Here is a 24,822-nt window from a genome sequence, read left to right on the forward strand (position 1 = left end):
CCAATGAGAGCTCTCAGGCATTGCGAAATTTCTCGGTTCCGCGAGAGATCACGATAACAGTTCGCACCTCTAGCGGGATGTGTCGCGATCGCACAACATAATACAAAATTTTTCGTAACGCTGATCACAAAAAAAAAAAAAAAAAAAAAATCCCACGGTGATCGTAATCGCGAACTTACATAGTGAACGAGAATATAAATGCACGGCGCGAGTGCAGACGTTGCGAGCCGTGCTTTAAGCCTTACGGTAATTTATTCAGTCTCTTGCACGAGTGTTTTTTTACTATTTTATTCTATATATATATATATATATAATACCCCTTACAACATGCATTCACAATCTTCCATACAATTTTACAGTTTTTTTTTTTTCTATAATAGCGTTTACATATAATTTTAACTATTTGATTGTTTATATACAAAAGTAGCAAGAGAAGAAGCAACACGAATCCCACGGAGAGATAATTCTTTCACTCCGTCCATCTGTGGGAGCAATGTTGATTTGTGCACACGTAATACAGTCTCATTTCTTCTTCAGCTCGCCTAGTTTGTGCCTGGAAAAATACAGCTTCTCTGTGACTGCACTTCGGGCATGGATGTTCCTCGGTTCTCGGCAATGTAGGATCCGATATTACGTCGGCGACAATGTGCGTCAGCTCGCTAAAAACAAAAAAAAAACACAGAAAAATGATTAAATAAATCAATGGTGAGCACAAGACACGAAAGTTTCTCAAAAGTGTGCGATTAGCGCACACATTCTCTCTTTCTCTTTTCACAAGTTTGAATTTTACAGCAAAGTTCCTTGAATTTGTGAAAGCGCATCATTTTGTATAACAGATCAGCGCACAAAATGATACGTTCCTTCCTTCGCACGTGTTAGAAATTTTTAAAAGAGAGAAATTTGTTGTAACACATTTCACACGCACACACACACATAAGTGTGTTGTTTTACTAATGTTTTACTAATATTTTTATCTACTTATATTCTCAACACTTACTCTATTTCGTGCATGATCTTGTTCACATAGATGCAGTTACTGTCCGCCAGTTGCTTGAAGTCACAGTTTCTGCACTGTAAAACAAAAAACACTTCCGTCATAAAAAATATTGCCTTGTTATTCTTGAATTCTTGTTCCTTTTTCTTTCGCAATTCAAATTTGTATTTAATTTTCCTTCCGGTGGGTATCAACGGCGCACTAACCGCTTGTCACAAAAAAAAAAAAAAAAAGCAAGATGTACTTACCGCGTACATGAGCACCTTGTTCTCCTTATCCTCTTTCGGATACAACATGTTGTTGCATTCCTGACAAAATCGAATACCGACGAATCCCGGACCGTCGTCGTGTGTGTCGTAGCCGGTTATCTTCGACATGACAGCGCGTTGTTGTTTTTTTTTTTTTTTCTAAGCTCGCTTCAATCAGACGTAAATTAATCGTCGAGTCGCCTGCAAATTAAACGCTGTCAGTCAATGGACGCGACCATACGATGACAATAACAATGGAGGAGTCGTAGGGCGATACAACGTACAGATCAGAGGGCGCGACAAGTACTTTGAGAAATTCGAATTCATTTCATACAAATGTGTATGAAATGCACATCGGTGTTCCAACTCCGGTTTAATTTAATCCAGTGGTTATGAAACCTCCTCGATTCGCAGCGATTTGTAAAAATTATTTTTGTGCAAAATTAAAAAGCTACATTTCATCACAGACGTAATAAATATAATTTATACAAAAAATAATTGGTTTTAAATATTTTCGACACATTTGGCCAACCTTTTGCGATTCGCCGTTTTGTGAGAATCATCTGATTACGGTCGATCGAGCGTCAACCGCGATTGGTCAATTTGATTAATACGAGTGATCAATTTCAACAGAGCAATCGATTAATCAGTGATCTCCTCCAAAATAAAAAAAACCAAGCAAAGTGACCAATAATCGAGCAATTTTGATCGAGCAATTGCAATCGGTCATTCCACTTGCTGTTTGTTTCTTTATAACCCCTTTGTTCAAGTTCAACCGGAGTGAATAATAAAACTTAGTCCTTACAAATCCTCATTCACAACCGTGAACCGAGCTTTATTGTTCGCAAGCGTCAAGTCACAGATTCAACCAATCAGATTCAATTGCTATACACACACGACGAATTACTGATCTCCAACCTGAAAAGCACCGATCTAACCTGAAGAGCACCCTTGTCTTTCGCAGTGCTCTCAAATGAGAATCAGTCGAAATTTACAAAAGAAAAAAAAACATAACCGACCTGAAGAATCATTTCGTTATTCTGTTTTTTTTTTTTTTTTTTTTCATACGATTGCAACACGTGACGAAACTTCAACAAATCAAAAGACTTCCCTCCACAAGTGAAACGCTCTGTAGAGAGAATTTCTCATTCGAACAATTGAAAAACCGTACTTCTCTCGGTTACTTCTTTTACTTACCTCCCGCGTGAAACAAAAAAAGTCTCAATTTTACTTGTATTTGCTTCGTGCAAAATTTTCTAGGCTTTTAATTTTTCCTCGATTATCGTTTCCTCGAACGTTTTTGCGCGGACGAGGGAGAAGAAGCGAGACGCGCTTGTTTATCCTCCTCAAACCGAAAGACAAAAACGTAAACGGAGCACGGGAGATGTAAATTACACAGAAGGGCACTTCGCAATCGTGCGTGTAAATTTCCTTCGGGCGGTTTCCATGGAGGGGGGGAGGGGGAGATCGCGGTCGACGAACGTCAGACTCTCTCCTCGCGCTGTTGCTTTCGCGTTTTAGATGCGAAAAAAGACGTTCTCTCCCCCGTTGATATCATCCGCGTAATTGCACGCGAAAAATTGCAAATTACGCGCGCAAGGGCGCCGTAATAAGCGACGGCTTTGAGCGCGCGCGGTCGATCGACCGCGGCGGCGTGCCGAAAAAAAGGCAGTAAGAAGCCCGTCTAAGAAACGCGGTCCGTGATGACGGGAGATGAGACACGATCGGTAAAGTTGGACGGCCTGGCGCGGATGCGTGCTATAAAGGTGCACGACGCTAGGCTGAGTTCTAGCGATATTTTAACAAATAGAGTGGCGTGTTTCGAGACGATCAAAAGGCGGTGTCGGGGCGACGACGCGAATATATCTCCTTGACTTGGCCCGCGTAAGTATCGATCAACGGGGTAGCGACCGGGGTGCGGATTGATTTTTCGCCTGTTCCTCTTCGTGTGACAGCTTACCCGGTACCCTCTCGGCGGGTTCGGAATCTCTAGCGTCGTATATATAGCAAGTTCGCGCGACGCAAGAGCCGCGCGCGCTAGTGTCCCTCCCCTTTCCCCTTCTATGTGTCGTGAGAGCGACCACACAGACGCATGCACGCGCGCGCGCGCGCGCACGCACACAAACACACGCACGCACATGCACATGCACATGCATACACACACAACATTGGAAAAAGGAGCCGCCGCCGCCGACGACCAACGCGACCAATCTACCTCGGAGCATCCGCCTCCTGTCCCCGACCCCTTCGTTCTCTTCTCGGTATTCTCGCTCTCTCGGTTCTTCGTGTTCTCTATACTGTCTCCCCACCCCTTCCGGCCGCTAGCTCCCCTAGTTGCCCCTAGTCGGGGGAATCGGAGATCTGCAAATCTCGACTGTCGAATGTTTTATTAAGGAACTTTCTTTTGCAACGTTTGAGCGACAAAACACGGACGCATTCTAATCTCAGAAAGGTATACTGTGCAATTTTTATCGTGATTAGAGTTTCCTCTTCCTCTCCTCTTTCCGAGAGTGCGTGCATTTCAAACTTGACGTTCGCGTGCGTGTGTCGCGGCTCCCTTTGCACGACGGAGGTGTGCGCGGCGGCGACGACGACGACGAAGACGACGACGACAACGACGACAACGCAACGTTTTTTCAAACATCTCTTTTGCCGAAAAACGTTGGAGCGTCTCGTGGGTGCATAAACGAAAACGTGTGCAAAACGAGAAATGCGCCGGATAAAGCACGGAGTGCGAACCGCCTCGCCGTGGCGTTTCTATATGGGGTGACGTGCGCTCCCGTCTCTCCCACAAAGATCTTGTTTTTATTCCCGGAGACGACGGCGACGCCGAGAAGCGGGCCGACCAGTCGTCCGGTGTCGCGCGCGCGTGAACGACGACGCTTCTTAACCTCTTTTGTTCTGTTCGATCTTCTGATCGGGAAACATAGTCGAAGCGGTCATCGTGTGTGCCGGCACGTGATTTTATAGACGGGACGCGTACGGTCGCCGGCAACGTTTCTTTCTTTTCTCTCCTCTTCGTGCGTGTGTTTCTTTCTTGCATGCGGTGCGTGTGAACGCGAAGTAACACATTGTACGCGCATCGCGTCGCCACGACCTCGGATCGCCGCCGCCGCCGCCGCCGACGACGAGCCCGATCGTCTTTTCGGCGTGACAGCGCCCGTCTGCATCCGGATTGCTGATCGATCTCACGACGCTACTCTCGATCGCGGTAACGTTCATATCGGTTGCAGGCTTCGTTTCATACATAATTGCAATATATATTATTCTCACATGTATGTGCGCTGTGTATATGTGTATACGTGTGTGTGTGTGGTGGCGTGTATGTATGTGCGTGTGTGTGCGCGCGTATGTGAATATGTGAACGCATATATATATGGTACGTAACCGAATGTGTGTGAGTGCGTACGTACGTATATACGCGCGCGGATATTGTTGTTACTAGACCTATGCCAGACAGCCATATTGTACATTTTTTTTTTTTTTTAACTCAACCGCTCATGTTTGTTCATTAGCGCGGCTCGAAAATCACCGACGTATCTTTTATTTGTACAGCGATCAGGCCCGTTCGACTAAAAATGATGTGCATTTTTCAAATTGCGGACAATTCTCGATCATATTTCGAGAGATCGGATTGCTCCACGCAGAAGACCGTTCTTTGTCTTTGTTCAAATGACGTTCCCTATTGGAGTTTGGATGCTTCCTTTACTAAAAAGTAATGCGTCGCTTTGTTGGTTTTTTTTTTTTTTTTTTTTTTTACTAGCCCAAGACGAGAGCGTTTATTCGTCCGCCTTTCCGTTATATTTAGGAATAAGCTAGGGTAAGCTTTAGTAAATTTAACGTCGGTTTTTGTCAAATTTACGATTATGTTTTTTTTTCCATAACGTACAAAAATAGTCGTGGAGGGAGAAACCCAAGCATGGCTACACAGCTAAGAACGCTTTTTTTTTTTTGAATATCTTCTAAATTATTGGTGGCGTCTTCGTTGAAAAACCATTTTGTCTTCGTTATGTACTTGTGTATCAGTTTACGCTATCAATACGACTTCACGTACTGGAATATTTCGTTCGATGTTAATAATTTTTTTTAAGTAATGAGCAATATCGAAAAAGGAAGAATTTCCCGTTTTATTGTAAAATATAAAATAGCTTGAAAGCATTTTATATTATCTGGTTTTGCAGCTTGTTGCACGTGTAAAATTTTTGTTTTTTTTTTTTAGTTACAGAGTAAATAACAAATTTCTATACATGTAATTGTAAAAAAGTTGTGATTTTATGTAATTGTATAGATGTAACATTTTTAAAAATATAATACACAAAGTATGTATTATATTTTAAATAATTTTCTATTATTAAATATAATTATATATTATTTTTTTACAATTAAAACAGTATATATAGAATAAAACACTTTCTTAAGAGATAAAAAAAAAACAAAATTGATTGAAGTCTAATGACATTCTTATATTTGACAGGCACATTGGACTAGACCGCTAAAATGGACACGAGCAATACAGGAATTCCCAGTACAGGAAATTATCCAGGAGACCGGCAGCAATTCTGTGTCTCTTGGAATTCCCACCAATCAAACATGCATAGTGCGTTTCCAAAGTTGCTGAGTTCAGAACAGTTTGTTGACGTTACTCTAGCCTGTGACGGAGGTTCAATAAAATGTCACAAAGTTGTACTGTCCGCCTGCAGTGACTATTTGGAACGTTTACTGCTGGACATACCATGCTCTCATCCCGTCATCTTTTTGAGAGACATGAAAATGTGGGAACTACAAGCTCTGGTCGAATTTATGTATCGTGGAGAAGTATATGTCGAGCAACAACAACTAGCTACATTAATGCAAGCAGCAGAAGTTTTGCAGGTATATTATTGACGTGCACCTATATTTAACGGTTGATTTTCTTTGTTCGTTTTCTTGAGTTTTATGAAATTTTTGACTTTCTCTTGTGAATTTTCTTTTTATAGTTTGTATTATTGTAATTAAACTCTATTGAATCTTATAGAGATTCGCACAAATTATTGTACACTGTATATTTCTCGATGTATATTTCTCGATAGATACGTGGCTTATCCACTCAGGGATGTGACAACTCAAGCGAGAACACTCAAGTCGACTCGAATCCACCTGTACCTCCATCAACCCCTACTCATATCGGGGACGACGCCAGTATTTTCAAAACAGAAAACTCTTCCAACCATGACGAGAACACATCTGATTTTCTCCCCTGTTCTGCAATGGCTGCGACCAGCACAGGGAACAACTCTACAACCACTATTACGCCCATCTCACAAAATCCCAATTCATCATCTAATTTCGTCAATATAGAGCAAAATGAGGCACTGCAAAATCTCGAAAAGGCTCTCAGCGCTTGTGAGGCGACTCTTACCGAGACGCAAGGTATGGTGAAGATGGAACCAGACGAACAGTTCTCGCAGCAGGAAGTCAAGCCGTACTCCATCAGTATGGTGCGAAGCAGCAGTAACTGCAGCAATCCCAGCAGCCCGTTTCCGGCGATCGAAGGTGAATAATACTGTATATACTTTCCAAACATCGATATACAGCACGTTTGAGCCACAACATCGTTGACATCGTTTCTACCTGAATATATCTCCGTAGGATATCAAAGAAGACAAAGACGTTCGGAAGAAGAACTGAAACAGGCATCGGACATGGTCGCACGTGGAATGACATTTCAGGTAGCCTCGGAGAAGTACAATATACCGATCAGCACTATTCGATTTTACATGGTTAGAAAGGGCATTCTGCAGAGGAGGAAACGCGGACGCGGTTCGAGCAATCTCGGTATGAATAGCCAACCGAGCAGCCCTGGTAGTCCGCCGTATCATATGATGAGTTATCGCCTGCCTGAGAGCCTAAATTCCAGTCTACCGTAGTGCTGTATGAAGAAGTAGTGAGTTTTTAGACTTCAGTTTTCGATCGAACAAATTTTTTATCGTCGCCTTATATAGAGCTGTTCCAGACAAGATGTCTCGCTCGACACTTTTAGCCTTCTCTTTCACATTTCTCGGTTTCACATATTCATATTTTATTTTTTTTTCTTTTTGCTTTCAGTTTAAATAATGCGCTTCATATCATTTCGCTCGCGGCGTGCTCTGCGCGCTGGTTTATAAGACTACTACTATGTTCACGACGTGAAAAGTAGTGAGAAAGAAGAAACTAAATCATTCTTGTCATTTCGTTTCATTATACATCTCTCTCTCTTTATATAATCGCGCGATAGACGATAAAAAGAAAAATAGACATGTAGAGATATGATTTGTGTCTCGAACAGCTCCGCGCTCCATGTATATATAAAAAATAAAAGAATACCATATGTACACAGTTCGGACACAGCATTAAGCTAAGAAGTTCGCAGAGTGTGCGAGTGTGCACGCGTATAATTGTATCATGTTTACGTTGACTACAGTGACCTCAATAAGACTGCCTAAAGGAGACAAAAAAGAGCCCAGATATTTTCTTTTTTAAGTACAAAGATACATATTAAATATATTGTAAAGAGTACACACTATCATGCCTATTTAAATACATTTAAGAGAGATCCACACACACGTAATAATATATATTAATGTATATCTCTTATGTGTGCATATAATTAGTATATATTATTATAAAAAATTTTTTTTCATCACAAACTTACAGAACACTTGTGTACTTCTCTCATTATTCATTTGTACATTCCGCAGAAGATGTGCCTTAACATATAAAGTAGAAAGTTGGACAAGCGTTGGAAAAAACGTTTCTTTTCCCCGTAGAGCTTTAAAATCATCAGTCGAGCTTGAAGCAAAACTTTTCGAATGGTATCTTTTCCATAAAGAATTTTATTGGTTTTCTATAATGTAATCATAACGCATGAATCTCTTTTTTAGAAGCGATGCGCACGCATTTTTTTTAAATAAACAAGTATCGATGGAACACAGCTTTATTTGTTAAGGTATGTTTAACACCGAGTGTACACAAAAACAAAATGAAACGATATCGAGGAAACAGACTGCTTGCACGCGCGATCTCAATCTCATTAAATCGATAGTACGCTTATTCTCGCGCGCATTTGACGCATTTCAACGCCCGGAGATTTTAACGAATCGAATCTCAAGTTCGAACGTTCGTAAATACTTTAAATCTTTTCGCACAGAGCTCGAATTCAGTCAGACCGAAGAACAACATTGAGCAAAATGTGTTTGCCTCTCACTGCAAATGCTTATTCTAAATTTCACGTATTCGATCGAACAGTTCGAACGGTTTTTTTTTGTCGTGCGCGCATTTCGAGCCTCCGCTTGGAAGCGGAAATTATTTCCTCGATACTTCGTCGATCAGATCAAATTCAGCGACATCGTTCCCTAAGTCTCGCATTCATTTATAAATTATACGTCGAAATAAATTATACCTGTAATCTGTATTTTTAAACAAATTAAAATGAAAAGGTCAGTATCAAGCAAAACCAAATTTTAATAGTATATCGTGCAATCAGAATCACAAAACAGAGTTACAAAACGCGAATATCTGGCATCGTTCTTGATACAATTGTTCGAAGTGTACTATTTTCTTGGTTGAGGTGAGCAATATAATTTTATTGATCCCTCCAGAATTAATCTCTTTCGATTACAACCCATCATTGAATAGTGTTTTTTCTGCACAACTCACTCAATATGACATTCAACAAAAAAAGAAAATATACAATGAGATGGAGCGTGACAGGCTATATCTAAGGTTTTTGAAGAGAAAAGAAAACATGGCAAAACCACCCTCCAAATGAGAAATTTTGGAGTGATCAATAAACCATATTGCTCACTTTCGCCAAGAAAACAGTACACTTCGAACAAAAAGACAATTGTATCAAGAACGATGCCAGTACTCGCGTTTTGTAACTCCGTTTTGTGATTCTGACTACGATATACCATTAAAATCTTTTTTTAATATTACCATTAAAATTTCTCTTTGCTCGGTACTGACCTCTTCATTTTAATTTGTTTTTACGAGCGTTTTTCATTTTGTTACTGTATTTTTAAGAGTGCCTATATTGTAAGGCTGAAAGATCAAAGTCCATCTAAATATTACGAAAAAAAAAAAAAAAAGAAAAAAAACGAGCATTTCACAAATTTGAATCTTTATCGTTTCGAGTCGTTTTATCCGCAGGATTTCTATATGTAAGCACACTTTAATGAAGTAACCACGCGATGTAAAGTAGAAACATATAAAGATAATCACAAATGATGTAAATGACAATTCCTTTATGCTGTGGACGAACGCTAAACACGTATGGTTGGTCGATTCTCAGCCGTGTTCCGTTCTTCTACTTAGTGACCGGTGTAGTTAGCTTTGCATACGAAAGATATAAATGTGGGAGGAATGAATTTTTGTATTATGCATCATTATCGCTCCGAACCGTAGCGAGACAGAGAAGATTTACAAAGTACAGTTCAAAACAAAAACAAAAAAAAATGAAAAAAAAAAAAAAAGACAAGAGAAAGCACGAGAAAGAAAAAGAAAAGAAAGGAGATTGATAAACTATTCAAGGTAATCAATAATATTTTTTTAATGTGACCTCGAAATGTTTTTCGACGGAGAAGAAATTTCCCCAAGAGTGTATAAGTTATTTTTTAATTGTACCATACAATTAACGCGCATGACTCAGTCCGTCTTATCTCTCGAGTTAAGTTATCTGTGACATCCGTACGACACATGTTAATGTAATAATATTTAGCGAGTATTTATCTTTCAGATATTTTAAATAAGTCCTATATAAAAAAAAAAAGTAACGGGATTGATTGAGAGAAAAAGCAATTCCGAATATCCCTTTATATATCCCGCACCAGAGTGATGCTTAAAGATCAAAAAGAAAAAAAAACAAAGTGTATACAATTGTAGAAAGACAACTGGATTTGTCCGTGTAAAACGTCGAATTAGTAGTCACTATGTTTAAGACTGGTAATACGTGGCTAAAAACAAAAACAAAAAATAAAAAAAACAACAAGATTTAAGGTCTTAGACACAGCAATCCTCAATCTATTATACAGATATTTTTGTAGGCACACTTTGTCGAGGAAGGTTTCTTCTTTCTGCCTTTATTCTATAATAATACCTTGATAACTTATACAGTGTAAGAGGGAAAAAAAAAGAACCGGTATTTATTCGAAGTTCACCATTTAGCTTTGTTGAACATCACAAGAGATTGAATGAAACATGACGTGCGTAGTGAAAATGCTTTTTACATGCTAGTGTACAAAATATAAAGAAAAAAAAACAACATTGTAATCGATGATAAGAATCAATCCGGTGTCTGTAAAAATCGGCGAAACGTCGTCGCCGATTGTCCCGGCTTCCAACGCCGGCGACGGTGATGATTTTTTTCGTGATTTTTACGCGCGCTGGTTCTGCCTTTTCAAAGAAGTTTAATTGTACGACAGCCGTGGCGCGCATATACAATGTAATTGTAAAACGGTATATTGCCTTTGTTAAATAGCGTTTGGATAAAAGCCATATTTTTCCATGCAACGCAATAATCCAGCAGAATAAATTACAGTTAAACTGAGAAGCAGCCTAAAAATAGGAAAGAGTGCCAGATTTATTACAAAACAAGAAAAAGTGGACGACATGAACAATAAATAAATAAACACATAGAGGATAAAGTAAAGTTTATCTATCACTTAGAGTGTAACTGCCTTTCTCTGGCCTCTTAATAACTGGATTATTAATTTATTTATATTAGACAATATATACGAGAGAAGAGAGATACATTTAAAGGATGATAAAAAAAAAAAAAAAAAAAAAAACCACAAATCTAACTCTTAGAAGGCTTGTTAGAGAGCTTTTTATCGCAGTAAGACTGCTGTCATCCGACTGATGAAACACGTTCTCAAGAAGTTGAACATTTTTGATCGAAGCATACATGTCACAGATCTTACATAAACCGTATTTATTCTCATTTTTCATTTCCCAGTACGATAACGATTAACGTCTCAATATGAAATATATATATATATATATACATATATATATATATATGTATATCGAGAGAAAAAAAAGAGAAGAAAACATTAGTCGCGTAATCGATATTATAATGTTAATGCGAACTGAGAAGAAGAGAAACACAAACAAACATGACTTACAATTGTTGCCTGTTGTAATGTCTTCAGTGACAGTTGAACTGAAATGACTTACTCGTACATAGCATTCTTTCCGGTGAGGAATCAGTATCGTGTAAATCATTGTTCTTAAAACAAGTTCCAGTTGATAAAGGATTTTATACGGATCTACTGAAAAACAAAAAAAAAAAAAAAAAAAAAAAAACCAGTATTTCAAACCAATGAAGAATAATTAGTTTTCTAATAATAAATACAATACCTTTTATTGCGAATTTAGTACCGCGCTTAAGTCAGTAAATGCTCAGCGTAAACGCTATAACATATTTTTAGTGAAAAATCCGTGTCATACTCACAGTGTATCATAATGTCTTTAAAGTATGTAACTAAAAAAAAAAAAAAAAGAACCCACAATCAAAGACGTGTGAAACGATACTTAATGACTACTATCGTAAATAGCCACTATTTGTAGCAGTAAAATAGGTAGCCACTTGGAGGCAGTTTATATTATATTTAATTATATATTACCCTTATATTGCTTTTCTCTTTTGTTTCTATATACTTTTACGACGGTATTATTACTTGTAGATAGAATTGTAATACCTAGAAAAACTTGATTGAGATGTATCAGCGTAACGTTTAAGTCTTTTTTTACAGTTACCGAGTATGTAATGGAATTAAATAGGCAATGCAATTAAACACATATGTATATGTACACACTTATATACCTTTACACGTGACATACACGCACAAACACAAACACACACACACATACAGACACACATTATGAGATCTGTTTTTTTTTTTTTTTCGTTTCGCAATCGACGCGATTGTGTTTTGTCTTTGGATTTTCGATTAGTGTGTATACGACGTGACTTCTATTATACAGGCAACAGCGTTAATGCCTTTACACATGTGAGTAAGTTTAGACGGGGGTTGCACTTTGCGTTAAAATAACGGACGTTTATTTTACATCCGATGTTGTACAAATACTGAAAACAAACGCGACTTAGTCACACGCACGTATACAATCCGTAAACAATTAAGATACAACAACGTTCATTGTAACATAGGCGTTGTTTTAACGCAAGTGTGCCTCCGTTCTTAGGTGAGATGTGACGAGAACGCTGTAAGTTCGGATGTAATGAGTCTGCGAAGTAAGTGAACTCACTTTAAAGTAGTATTTTTTATATCATTTTACTAGAACTTAAGTTTTTATTATATAGTAGAGAGCGATTCTTGGTAGAAAGTGTGAGGTTCGCGTTAAACTTTTCAATGTAACGCATAGCATAAGGAAGTTTAGAGGAGACTCGAGTAAAAACAAAGAGACTGCGTCGCACAGAAAAAAACAAAAAAACGGAAACGTCAATGTGTTTCTGCGCGACGATTTTCGCGAGATTACAACCGAGAGGAACCGAATAAACTTTCGCGTTACATCGGAAATCGTTAAATGCGAAAAAAACACAAGAAACTAAGAGCTAAGAGATATATCCGCTTTAAATGTAGGTCTATATTCTAAATACGTTAGTCTTCTCTAAACTACAGGAAAATAAAATATTGATCACCGATCGATCTCTGGGTAGCTATTATGTAACTTTTCGGAATCGATTTCGATCGGAATAATACCGACATTTTTACTATTATTCCTTTTTCATTGAAACGAAAAAAAAAGAACGACAAATCGACATCATTCCAATCGAGAAATTGATTCCAAATAGTTCGCATCGATAGCCACCTTTCCCTCCCCTCCGATTGCATGTAGAGTTGCTTGCCTATTTACTACAGAGGTTGCGTGCTTTGATGTTTGTTTTCTTTCTAAGTAAGTTGTGTTGCGCGAGAAACGATCAGACAAACTGGTTTTGTAAATTTTAATTTTTAATTGTAGATAAAAAAAAAAAAAAAAAAAGAACCGTAATGAAATAAAAAATTGTCTTCTTGATCGACCGGATCTAGTACGATCTATACAAAATGGCTTTATATGATATATGCGAAAAAAAAAAAAAAACAAAGTACTTGCGATATTGCGCTGAATCACCGCCGACGCTTCCGATTTCACACAATTTCTCCGAAGACTCACCTCCTCGCTTCGCGGCGCACTTGCGCGCGCGGGGTTATTCAGTATTATATTAAATAACACATCGCGTGCGAAAGCCTTTGACTGCAATCCGTTTCACGGTTAGATCCTGTAAGCGTCCTGTAAGATAAGATATAGTTACACTTATTGTTACTACACAAATGTTTGCGTTGTCAAAACCGTATTCAAGACGCTCTACGCGCGCAATTCACGTTTTCTCTCTCTTTCCACTTTTTATCTCAGAGAAATCCATTATAATTCTTTAAAACTGCGTATAACATGACGATAATGCACGTGTCAGTGATTCTGGGAAGTTATCTCGTCCGTGTGGTGTACTTGTTTATTCTCAATCTTTCTCGATCGAGAAACAACAAGTGGACAGCGCGCTGGAGGAGTGAGCGAGACGTTCTCTTTAGGCAGAGAATTGCGGCGACGTTGGATGAGGAAAAACATCGATGAGAGGAAAACTCGGTAACAAGATCGCGCTCAGAATCACCGACGCGTACACATTACATAATCGATATAAATGTAAAATATTTTTAAAACTTATATATAAACACACTTATATACTAGATAATATATATTATATAGAAGTAGAGTTATATTCTCTGTCCTACACATCCAAAAATTATGGTTAGTGCAATGAAGCTGTAATATATATTATACGTATAATTACACAAAGATAAATACACGTGTATACTATACGTATATTTGTTTGTGTGTATTTACATATATATATATATGTGTATATATATACATATATATACAATATATATATACATAAATATATGTGTATAGTATATATGTACATATATATTATGTATAATGTTTAAAAATATTTTACATTTTTGCATTCTTTGCTGCATTATCAACAACAAAAAATAACGCAATTCTCCAAATTCTTTCTTCCAAACGAGTTTAAAAATCTTGAACGCACCCGAGATAACGTAATGTGACGACTGAATTAACAAACACTGAATTACTCATGTGTACAGCGCGTTCTCTATTAATATTCATACGTTTCACGATTAATCCAAAGAGTAGTCGAGTGAGTTACATGTTATCCTATGAAAGTGAAAGCCGTTTTCGCAAGCAACATGTCTGTGTTTGATAAAAACATTTTTCATTGTTTTTTTATCCGGTCTTTGTAACAAAATCTGCATCGAGAGTGTTACTGAATGAAACAAACAGCAATTCTTAATAGCCTCGTTTATAACGATGGCTTTTAATTGAGATGATGCACATCTTGCGCGACTACTCTCTCAGATTGATCGAAGCTGATTCTGTTTTGGGTGAGCGAAGGGGAAGAGATGAAGCGAAAAAAAAAAAAAAAAAAATAGAGCGATCCGTCATCTTGCGATCCGTTGGCGCGAGAGCGATCAAGGGAACCAAGATGATGTCGGCTCGGTTGTTAGAACGCACTGGTTAAGCGTCGTCGTAAACGCGTTCTGAATACGGGATTTCCCAAGCGTGCGGATTCAGTGTAATATACACAACGGGGAGAGACGAATGTGTGTACGACGAAAACGCGCACATAAATATATATATATATATATATATATATGTAATACAAAAATGAATTAATAATAAACGGAAAAAAACGAGACACATAAAAAAAACGAACTAACGAAGGTTTCGAAAAACTGTATCTCGTCGTCTTGTGACCGTATTAACTCGCAAAGAAATAATTGTATTGTTCCCGGGTATTTGCTGATCGCAATAAACTACCAGAGAAAGAAATTTTTGTAATTGCGCGGGTAAGGTCCGCGTTACCGTTAGAGTGTGGTCTTAATTACGTTGGTTACATATTATATAAATATTATACACAAGTGTACATTGCGGGGTACATTTTCACAAGGAGTGTATGTCACACGGAAGCAAAACAGAAAGAGAGAGAGAAAGAGAGAGAGAGAAAAACAAATGCAAAGCGATGTGACTGTGTACGCACGGGAGAAACGGAAAAAATGAATATACAAAAAAGAAAAACTTAGCGACTTTTAGTGTTAAGTGTTGTGTATCGGAGAGGGTTTTGTATTTGAGCGAACACACGGAGATATATATATTGGCAAGCACGTCGAGGAACAAAAAAAGATGGTTTTGTTTTTCGACGAGGTGGGTGATATACCCGCTGTCGTGGATCATGGATCATGTGTGAGCGTGTGTGTATCTCAATGCGAACGTTTGTGAAAGTAAAAACCCTGATTCTCAGTCGTAAGGGAGTTTATAAACGGTAAAAAAATAAAAAAAATAAAAAAAAAAAGAAGAAGAAGAGAAACGTGCGCGCGCGCCCGTAGGGAATATTCGATATATCGAGATTCATGTTTATTTCCGACGGGAATCGCGCCGCGAACTAGATTGTAAGCAAGTTGGGAAAAGGAAGTGTCATTTATAAATTACTTTATTTTATTTTATACTTATTAACGCCCGGCGAGAGATCGTAGCTCGTATTCTCGATTATGAGATCTTTATAGCGAAGCGACTTTATTAGACTTAATTAGACACTGTAATTGTAATTTCGTGGGTCAGTCCGATTCTGTCACGATTGTGCGGCGACTGTCTACGCCCTCCCCACACCGCCCGCCCACCAGTGTGTATACACCCGTCTTCCTTTTTGCTCTATTCATGTAAACTTTCAGTTTTGTAAAAACTTCGCGGCATTTAGAATTTTATATTGCGTGGCTTCTTTTTTTCGTCGAAAAAGAGCCGCGTATCATAAGCGATATCTCTGGTAAATCTGCAGAAAAACTCGGCGTTTCCCTCGTCGTTGCATTTTTTTCATCGAATATATGTCGTTGTTTGAGTTTTTTTTTTTTTTTTTTTTTTGTATGACAAACAAACAATCTGTATTTTAAGAAGAGTCTCGAAGAGAAAGAGAATTTTTGCATATAATTTTAAGATCGTGTAACAATGTGTTAGTGAAAGCATGCTTCATAGAGTGATAGGACAGTGCTATATAACAACTGAATAACAACTAAATATTATATAAAGATTAAAGTTAATTAGGATTATAAGGCATTTATTAAGTGCAGAGTATTTCCTAATAAAAGTGCTACTGAAAAAAAAAACCAAGATGCTCTGTGGCTCTTTTATTGTCATCATCACTCTTTCCGAGAGAACGACGATTCTTCGCGTTTTTAGACAAGAACGCGAACAAGAAAGAGTCTTTCTCTTTGTGTCTAAGACGCGCCCCGTACATTTGTCGCGCGCGTCATCGTCGTCACCCGGTTGTCGACTTTGTTTTCGCGCACTTCTCAAGGCCCGGCAATGAAATTTTCACAACTAGTGCAACTCTTTTCATCTCTGCGTGTACGTGGTACGCGGTTTAGTCGGATCGCGCTATTAATCATGTAATTAACGCGTTACAAAAACTCACGTACAGGACCTATAAATATGTTTGGAGTAACAACTTGACGTTCCTAATATTAATTGAGTCATAAATAACTTCGCCGCGAAACTCCCGAAATAAATGTAAGGGAAGGAAAACCGAATATTTATTTATAATCCGATTTAATGTTTTTCTTGCGAAAAGAAACTTGTATGTGATCAATTACGTTATATTAGATTGGTTTTTTTTTTTTTTTTTTTTAGAAAATAGTTTTATTTTATAAATAATGGAAACGTGCGTGTGTGTGAATTTTATATACCGGTTTCTTACATGCAAAACTCTACGGATTTGTTCACAATCATTTGATTGACTCTTTGCAGGCTTGTTTCTCGATCGTCGGCAAGTAAGACGATTGCACCCAAGAGCGCGTGAATTTTAAGTGTCACCCGGCCGCGAATGAAACGCTCGACTGCATTTGGATCTGTAAGTACAGAGAAATCGAGTGGTTTGGTTTAATTTCGGATCGGGAAGGATCACTGAACTTTCCGAAAGACGTAGTTGTAGACAAACGCCGCGCGCCGGGACTATTACATACCCGGTGGGAGAATCTCTTTGTGCGTCGCAGCCGCGTTAAAAAGAATTATATACGAAACAACAAAGGTAAGTATAAGACAAATATAAATCACATTGTCAGATCACAAATTGAAAACGCAACTTTCGATGAGCAGATGAAACGCAAACAGCAATTCCATCTAGAAACTAAATTTCTCGAATTATTTTGTGTCACTCGAGATCGCAGAATTTGGAAATTTGATTTGAAAAAAGAAAGTCTATACCCTATCGGAAGCAAAAATTTAATGATTTAAATCGTTCGCGATTAACTGCTCGCTCCAATAACAGAGCGATTCTCGATTCGAGTGTCGTAGAGATTCCCACGCGCGTAGTGTAACAACGTGCGACATTTGTCATTGACGTCACTGTTTCTTGTTTTTCTCTATCACTATTTCCCGCACAGATCTAGCGATTGATTTACGATTTTAGTTAATTCTCTTACAACGTTCACGATTTCTGCTATTAGGATCATTATTTTTGCAAACTTTCAAGCGGCGCTAATACACGGTGTGATTATAGACTTTTCGGGGGTTACTCGAGCGGAAGATTTTTGCACGACGCACTGCGTATATTATTGTTGCAATTTTGCCAAATGCGTTTTTGCCGCGATTTTCTCACGCGCGCGTCAAAACAAATCATAAACTATTTTCAAAGCAAACGCGTGCGAAAGAAAAAAACCAATAGGATAAAGAATTATCAATTTTTAATTAATAGTTCGCGCGCGAGAATTCGGATCTTGAAGGATCGCGGAATAAGATTGATTCTCCCTTCCCAGATACGAGCGGATGATGTCGCGGGGTTCGAAGGTCGGTAAAATTGACACGTGAGAAAGAAAACGCTTCTTTTTACTTTTCAAACTCGGACCGTGTCGAGTCTACGGCGATGAAAAGAAAAAATTGCGTAGCAGCCAGAAGACACATGCGCAAACTCCCGCGCGCCGTCGTCCCTTTGTGTTATTTTCGGATAGCGAATCACGTCGACTTCGTCGGAGACTTTAAATAGGACCGGGCTGTTCGACGAAGAAGATAGTACGTGACATCGTTCCTACATGCTGGAGCATCGCACAGTTTTTCAAGTGAGTAAACAAGGAAATGTCAAATTCAACATGCGGATGTATTCATCATCGACATCGTCGTCGTCGTCATCATCAGTTTTGCGTGATCAAATAATCTGCCAAACAGAAAGAAGATATTAGTGACAAGTTGTCTGACGGATGTTCGCGCAGTACGAATCTCTGTGGTGCGGTGAGAAATTTTTGATTAATGCAAGATCGAGAGAAAAGTTATTGAGAAATTTTTTCGTGTATCACAAGGTCTTAAAAAGTTCTTTACTACTCGAATTAAATCAAATTTTCCATTTGAATATTAACAAAGGGAAATTTATTGTAAAGAAAATATAGAATGGAAATTACTGAGAATGATTATATCAAGAGAATCAGAGAGAGTGAGTTATATTTCCTCTTTAATGATCTAACAATTGTTTTAAACTACTAAGTGCCGACTGTTATAAATCACTCTAACTTTTTTACATCAACAAGAAAAAATTAATATTCTAAACCCTGCTTGTTTGACAGTTCCGCGGCAGAATCTCATCACCTTCGCGCGACAGGTGTCAAATTTGTTCTCTGACGGTTAATCCGAAACATCTTATTTCCGCTTTGCCATTGTGTTTCGCCAATTGCGCAATGTTATCGAGATCTTGCATTAATCCGGTAACTAAATATTTATGACGCACAGCTATAAAGCAACAGAAAATTGGCATTGAATATTGACTTTTCTGCGCCGTTACGCCAACCAATCCGATCGATCTGAATCTTACGTAGTTTCTAGATTTCTTGATGGTGAAATAGAATGATCTATACACGCTTTTACTAATTAATAGTTCGAGAATTTTTTTATAGAAAAAAATAATACTGAGTAGAATGGTTTTCATGTTGATTAACACACTTAATCTGCGGGTCATGGAATATTCTGTTCTCTGCGACCTATGCGTTATCTGCGGCTCACGGAATTTTCCGTTCTCTGCGACCTTTGTTGAAAATTTGATAATTTATAAATATTTTATTGAAAAACACTATATTAACTTTCTTCTAAGCGCGAAAAGCTTCGCCCACGCGTTACGCAAAAGTCGCGCCCACAACCAACCCGCAGATCAAGTGTTAATGGAGCAATTTTTAAATTTGTTAAAATATATTAAATTAAACAATGTTGTCATAAATCTGCATTTAGATTGATTTTGTCAAGTTCTGAAGAAAAAAAAAGAACATAAAGTTAAAGGAGTTCTTCGCATTGAATTCCTAAATTATTGTGCAACAAAGACATTTGCTGAGAGGATGCTGAGTGCGTAAGACAGATGCACCCGGTATCTCGTGCGTTGTATTCGCGGAGGAGACGCAGACTGCGTGATTTCCCGATCGACGATGATGCCACGTGACTTCCGGCATCATCGCCAAAATTGCGCCGTCCTCTTGGCAAGGTTTCTAAAAGCTCGTGACGCGCGTGTCAGTGAAGTTCCCGGGGCGGGAGCAGATGATCGCGTTGCTCGTTCATCGTCAGCCAAATCGCGCGAAGCGATCGTCGCAGAGTTATCACCGTTGGAGGAAAATCTTTACGAGCGCGTTTGACGAAGACGCACTGTCAACTATGTCCGGAATCGGGAATCGAGGTCTTCTGTTAATGTCTTTGTCTCTTACGCAAATACACTACAGAAAAACATGACAGAAGAAATTTTACTTTCACGTACACATTGCAAGAAAATACACAACATTTCGCACCCAATCTTTTTACACGCCACTTATAATACAATTTTATTATACTTCATCTGTTCGTCAATTATCACGTACAGCAAAACATGCAGTATCCTGTTTTGTAACAGTGAAACTTTTTGAGAGTTGTCACGCGGTTCATTGACTCTCATTAATTTTTTCTATTTTCTTGTATTGCAGATTTCTCAGGTTTTCACGCTCGTCGTTTAAGGCACATACGGGACGAAATCAGACTCGAAATTAAATTTAAAGTGCGTATTGACACACACACACGTAACAGAATGCATGTTTGTAATGCATGTCAGGTGGTTCGTCCTCAAAGATTTTTCTCTGACTTTGAATTTTTTGAAGTATCAAAAACGCGCGCGCAAAAACCAGTTCGATTTAAAATTCCTTTCAATCGATACATTTGTCGATGATGACAAAAATGATTGGTGATGTTTTAGTAAAAAAGATAAATTTATGCATGAGTATATTAAGAACTGAGCGATCGATATATACACATAATGTATATAAAAAGTTCGTGTTACGAAGTTTTAGCTTCTTCGGAAATTTTAGTGCTTGCAACAATCATTCGGGAAGTACAGTTCTTAAATTTACGGATCTTCGTCTCTTTTCCCGTTGCTACGAATAATAATAAAATAACAAAATTCAACGAGAGCGATTTCTCGCAACGTTGACAAGTTACGTACCGATAAATTCTCCTGTCTATTGTCTCGCTATAAATTTTCTCTGCCGAATGCGCGCGGCCGTTATGTAATCTTTCCGTCTCCTTTTGTCTCTGATTTTGTGTCTCTTTTACCGGTGTTGCGCCACCGAGTAGATGCCGACCGAGTGCATCGCCAACCCGTTGCAGCGGGAGCTGGCCGACGCGATAATACGGTTGCAGCCGCTCGACGAGATCCGCATCCTGCTTGCGTGCGGCGCCAAACCCAACGAGCCGGTTACCCAGGGCCTCAGGCCCCTGCACTACGCCGTCTGGCAGCGTTACACCGAGGCCGCGCAACTGTTGCTGGTGCGCGGCGCCGACATCGACGCCACCGACGAGTGCGGCTACTCGGCGCTCCATCTCGCCGCCGAACACGGCTATTTGGACCTGGTGAAACTGCTGCTTAAGTATGGCGCCAAGGTGGACCATCGACAGGACACGGGAGAACTGTTTCCCAGGTGGTGACATATAGAACATGTGTATTACATTTATTTCTTGTTCAAGATTTGTGGATAAAAGTTGATATCAAAAAAAAAAAAGATTTTACAAAATTCGTATTACCTACGTATGTTTCATTGTTGTAATGTTCGTTTCGACTTAGAACCATGTTGTGCGACGAGCCGCTGCGTCTGGCTTTACGGAACCGTCACGTGGATGTTGCAAGAACTTTGCTCGAGGCCGGTGCCAATCCAAACAAGAGATATTTCTTCGGCTCTGAGATTAATCTGGTGTCTCCCTTAGATATGGAGTGCATGGAGCTGCTGTTGGCCTTTGGTGCTCAGCCGAACACACGTGATCGCGCCGGGTTAACGCCTCTCATGAAGGCTGCTAGACTGCCACAGGTAAAAAAATAGAAGAACAAATTACTCTTTCGCAAAACACACGCCGGAAAAGCGTTTTTATTTACTTCACATGTACTACTTCTTGTATTTTTTTAATTCTTAAAAAAAGGGCCTTAGTTTTTTAACTAAAACTTTTCTGTCACAGGGTATAGCTTCGGTGCTTTTGTTGCTGAGCTACGGCGCGGACGTGAACTCGATGGCGGACGCCAGGCACGATTATCGGACGGTGTTGCATTACGCGATCCTTGGTGGCGATCCAGCGGTGATCAATCTGCTGTTAAAACAGGGCGCCCGATTGGATCTCGGGCCCGACTACCAGAAACCAACGGCCTTGGACTTGGCCATTCTCAAGGGAGACCCGTCGATCGTCGAGATGCTGCTCGTGTCAGGTACGTTACAAACGATTACGTGATGATATCAAGATAACATCTAATTGGCATACGGCCGAATCGCGCGGTATTCGAAGGTCGTCGCGTGCCGAATACGATCACGTCAATTTAATCATTTCTTCTCTCGACATATAGAGACAAACAATCTAAACTATTATCCTAAAAATATTGTTCCAAAATATATTACGGTAATGTTAATTATAATGTTATAGCCTCTAGATTTAATACAAAATAAAGTAACAACAACAATGGCGCGTTTAGGTGCAGACGTGAACGCTACGTCGCCGATTATCGGCTCGCCGTTGCATGTGGCGTGCGCGGACAACATTCCGAATCGGCTGGAGATCCTGCGCATGTTGTTGGAACGCGGAGCCGATCCGAATCTGGTGATACGCAGCGACGACGGGCCGGCGTTGCGACCGGTCCTCGCCGAGTACGTGGCCTCGAACGAGAATCCGGCGGTGGAGGTGGTTGCCTTGCTGCTGAAGTACGGAGCGCGAGTGGTGATCAAGACGCAGTTTCGCGATCCGCACGGGATCCTCAATTCCTTGCAGAACACGGCGGACAAACCGCGGCTGTTGCGCGCGCTGCTGGAGGCCGCCGAGAGCTTCGACCCCTGCATGATACGACGGTCCAGCAGTCTGACGGACGCGCAGAAGGCGCTGGTGATGGAGGCCGCGAGAACCCCGTTGCCGTTGACGCATCAGGCGAGGCTGATAGTCCGCAGGCTCTGCGGCACTCGGCTGCCGAAGATCGTCAAGAAGCTGCAGCTCCCGCAGTCGTTACATCGTTATCTCCTCTACGATTTTTATTAGCGAAATATTCGCTCGACGAGAAAAACGTTATATATGCTCGTCTTTCCTGTATATTTTTGGTGAAAATTGCAAAGATCTTATATTCCATTTGCTTAGGCCGACGCTTGGGAATACAAAACTGCAAACTCCGAGATACAAACAAGTATTGAAAAAAAATCTTGTAGTTTTTTTTTATTTTGAAGAGGATTTATTAATGTTGCGCGCGCAAAATATATTTTTTGCAATTATACAACTTGAACCTGAACGTCAAGAACGTTTGTTAATCTCATCTTACTTTGTATCTTGAAGTTTTGGTTTGGTATCAAATTTGTATACTCGGCGTAAAGGAAACACTGTGAGAGTCACGTCGTCCTCCATGTGCTACTCGATGAGTACAATGACAAGGCTGTTTGAGGCGCCACCCTCTTATATATATTTCTACTTAGTATTCTACTTTTTACACGCGTAAGGGCGAACAACGTGATTTGTAACCGCCTGCGTGAACACGAGAAATGTATATTTTACCTACTTGCTATACTCGTATTTTAGTCGCCAAATTTACACATTTTGTATTTCCTCTTTTTCCGCGCGCGTGTGCGGAAGAAAGCTCGTTCGCGACAGAAGACGAACCTCGTCCGTTTGCTCAAACGTCCGAACGTGGACGTAGCGGCGACAATTTTTTTTTTTGCGCTTAATGCAAAAAAAAAAAAAAAACAAAAACGGACACGTTTGAAAATTTCGAGTTTACGACTTTAAAGCTTCTGTCGTCGATCGATCGAACATCCAGGTTTCTTCCAGCTACGGAGCGCGAAGTGATTTTGACTTTTGTACCTTTGTACATATATACACAACGCGATATATACGCTCAATGTACAGTGTAAGGAAAATAAAGAAGATTCAAATTAGAATGCGCTCTTGTTTCTACGTTATATACATGCGACACAATCGACGAACGGATGCGACTCGACGACGGCGATTACGACGAGTGCGACAGAATGTCGGCGGCCGTTCTCTCGGTTGGGAGCAAACAATGATCCATGCGCTATCTCGCGCCATTCTCGAAATAGCAGCCTCAATACCGTGACTTGCGTCAAACTTTTGGCAATCAAACTCGTTCGCGAAGCCACCCGAAGTTCCCGCATCTTCGCGGCGCATTAATGAGAGCGCGATCTTGTCCTGTAAGTAAATAAACGAATCGAGACCTTTAATCTTCTTGAATCTTATGTGGTAGTACCGCAACACTTTTGATATGAAAAAAATTTACATATTTTTAAAAATAATATTTACTTTTTGAATTTTATATATATATATATATATATAAAACGACTACTTATAATTTTTTATTACTATAATATTAATAATATTACTATGTTCTTGGTCTCTCTCTTTCTCTTTATATACTTCAAGAATAACACACATAATGAACCGCGCGTTGTGTGTGCGCCGCACATTAGATTCTCAGAAAGAGCGCGCACCGAAATTCCACACACACATGGCGTTCTTCCAAGAATCGAAATATCCGCGAAAAGCGACAGTTTCTACGATTTTGTTTTGTCAAAACAATTTTGCCTTTTTGCGACCGCGAATTTCAAGTTTAGATACAAACAGAAGTAAAACAAAACAAAGGTCAAGATCCCTATCGCGTGCGTGACGTTTTGCCGATTGCGATTCGTACTTGGAAAAAAACAAATAAAAATTGTGTCAAAATCCAAGAAAATAACAAACTACGACCAGAGGAAGATTATCGTTCTACAATTATCTAATTACATCTTTTTGCTTGAAGAAATATAATTACGCTCGAATTAAATAACAAATTTATTTTTAAAAGATGGCGCAAATAAGTTTTCGAAAAATTTATGTTTCTATTTGACGAAATAATTTAACATAAATAATATTCTGCTATCATCAATAAAATTGTTTGTATTCAAGGAAAATTATCAAAAGAATTAAATAAGAGAA

At 39.2% G+C, this 24,822-nt stretch overlaps 3 protein-coding genes across 9 annotated transcripts; 2 read left to right on the forward strand and 1 right to left on the reverse strand.

Moving 5' to 3' along the window:
- Positions 1-372: 372 nt before the first annotated feature.
- On the reverse strand, positions 373-2,575 carry LOC109852540 (DNA-directed RNA polymerase II subunit RPB9). The gene is made up of 4 exons (XM_020423777.1): positions 2,440-2,575; positions 1,243-1,443; positions 998-1,071; positions 373-659 (listed from the first exon to the last, which is right to left on the reverse strand). Exons 2-4 carry the CDS (start codon positions 1,369-1,371, stop codon positions 470-472), a joined length of 393 nt encoding a protein of 130 aa, XP_020279366.1. The 5' UTR covers positions 1,372-1,443; positions 2,440-2,575; the 3' UTR covers positions 373-469.
- Positions 636-13,260, forward strand: LOC109852539 (broad-complex core protein isoforms 1/2/3/4/5-like). Of its 4 annotated transcripts, none has more exons than XM_020423776.1 (4): positions 636-705; positions 5,717-6,114; positions 6,312-6,774; positions 6,871-13,260. In XM_020423776.1, exons 2-4 carry the CDS (start codon positions 5,740-5,742, stop codon positions 7,146-7,148), a joined length of 1,116 nt encoding a protein of 371 aa, XP_020279365.1. In that variant the 5' UTR covers positions 636-705; positions 5,717-5,739; the 3' UTR covers positions 7,149-13,260. The 4 variants fall into 4 exon arrangements, with proteins under 4 accessions (XP_020279365.1, XP_020279362.1, XP_020279364.1 ...); XM_020423773.1 differs by lacking the exon at positions 636-705 and adding an exon at positions 2,969-3,126; XM_020423775.1 differs by lacking the exon at positions 636-705 and adding an exon at positions 3,572-3,694.
- Positions 13,261-17,274: 4,014 nt separating this feature from the next.
- Positions 17,275-23,768, forward strand: LOC109852469 (putative ankyrin repeat protein RF_0381). 4 transcript variants are annotated; one of them, XM_020423662.1, is made up of 7 exons: positions 17,275-17,413; positions 18,141-20,029; positions 20,310-20,380; positions 20,953-21,296; positions 21,440-21,680; positions 21,826-22,069; positions 22,331-23,768. In XM_020423662.1, the coding sequence occupies exons 2-7, from the start codon at positions 19,894-19,896 to the stop codon at positions 22,882-22,884; spliced, it is 1,590 nt and encodes a 529-aa protein (XP_020279251.1). In that variant the 5' UTR covers positions 17,275-17,413; positions 18,141-19,893; the 3' UTR covers positions 22,885-23,768. The 4 variants fall into 4 exon arrangements, with proteins under 4 accessions (XP_020279251.1, XP_020279252.1, XP_020279254.1 ...); XM_020423663.1 differs by having other exon boundaries at positions 18,141-18,609; XM_020423665.1 differs by having other exon boundaries at positions 17,276-17,413; positions 18,141-18,440; positions 20,310-21,296.
- Positions 23,769-24,822: the final 1,054 nt, after the last annotated feature.

Source organism: Pseudomyrmex gracilis, unplaced genomic scaffold, assembly GCF_002006095.1.
Source record: "Pseudomyrmex gracilis isolate BER0280 unplaced genomic scaffold, ASM200609v1 scaffold_30, whole genome shotgun sequence".
NCBI classification, from domain to species: domain Eukaryota; kingdom Metazoa; phylum Arthropoda; class Insecta; order Hymenoptera; family Formicidae; genus Pseudomyrmex; species Pseudomyrmex gracilis.

What these genes read in the sequence shown, in the direction of transcription:
- LOC109852469 (XM_020423662.1), top strand. Translation starts at nt 19,894, where the DNA reads ATGATCGCGTTGCTCGTTCATCGTCAGCCAAATCGCGCGAAGCGATCG. An exon ending in GTCCGGAATCGGGAATCGAG is followed by an intron (nt 20,030 to 20,309) that starts GTCTTCTGTTAA and finishes CTTGTATTGCAG; the next exon opens with ATTTCTCAGGTTTTCACGCT. An exon ending in AGGCTGCTAGACTGCCACAG is followed by an intron (nt 21,681 to 21,825) that starts GTAAAAAAATAG and finishes TTTCTGTCACAG; the next exon opens with GGTATAGCTTCGGTGCTTTT.
- LOC109852539 (XM_020423776.1), top strand. Translation starts at nt 5,740, where the DNA reads ATGGACACGAGCAATACAGGAATTCCCAGTACAGGAAATTATCCAGGA. An exon ending in AAGCAGCAGAAGTTTTGCAG is followed by an intron (nt 6,115 to 6,311) that starts GTATATTATTGA and finishes ATTTCTCGATAG; the next exon opens with ATACGTGGCTTATCCACTCA. An exon ending in CCCGTTTCCGGCGATCGAAG is followed by an intron (nt 6,775 to 6,870) that starts GTGAATAATACT and finishes ATATCTCCGTAG; the next exon opens with GATATCAAAGAAGACAAAGA.
- LOC109852540 (XM_020423777.1), bottom strand. Translation starts at nt 1,371, where the DNA reads ATGTCGAAGATAACCGGCTACGACACACACGACGACGGTCCGGGATTC. An exon ending in ACAAGGTGCTCATGTACGCG is followed by an intron (nt 1,072 to 1,242) that starts GTAAGTACATCT and finishes TTTGTTTTACAG; the next exon opens with TGCAGAAACTGTGACTTCAA. An exon ending in AAGATCATGCACGAAATAGA is followed by an intron (nt 660 to 997) that starts GTAAGTGTTGAG and finishes TTTTGTTTTTAG; the next exon opens with CGAGCTGACGCACATTGTCG.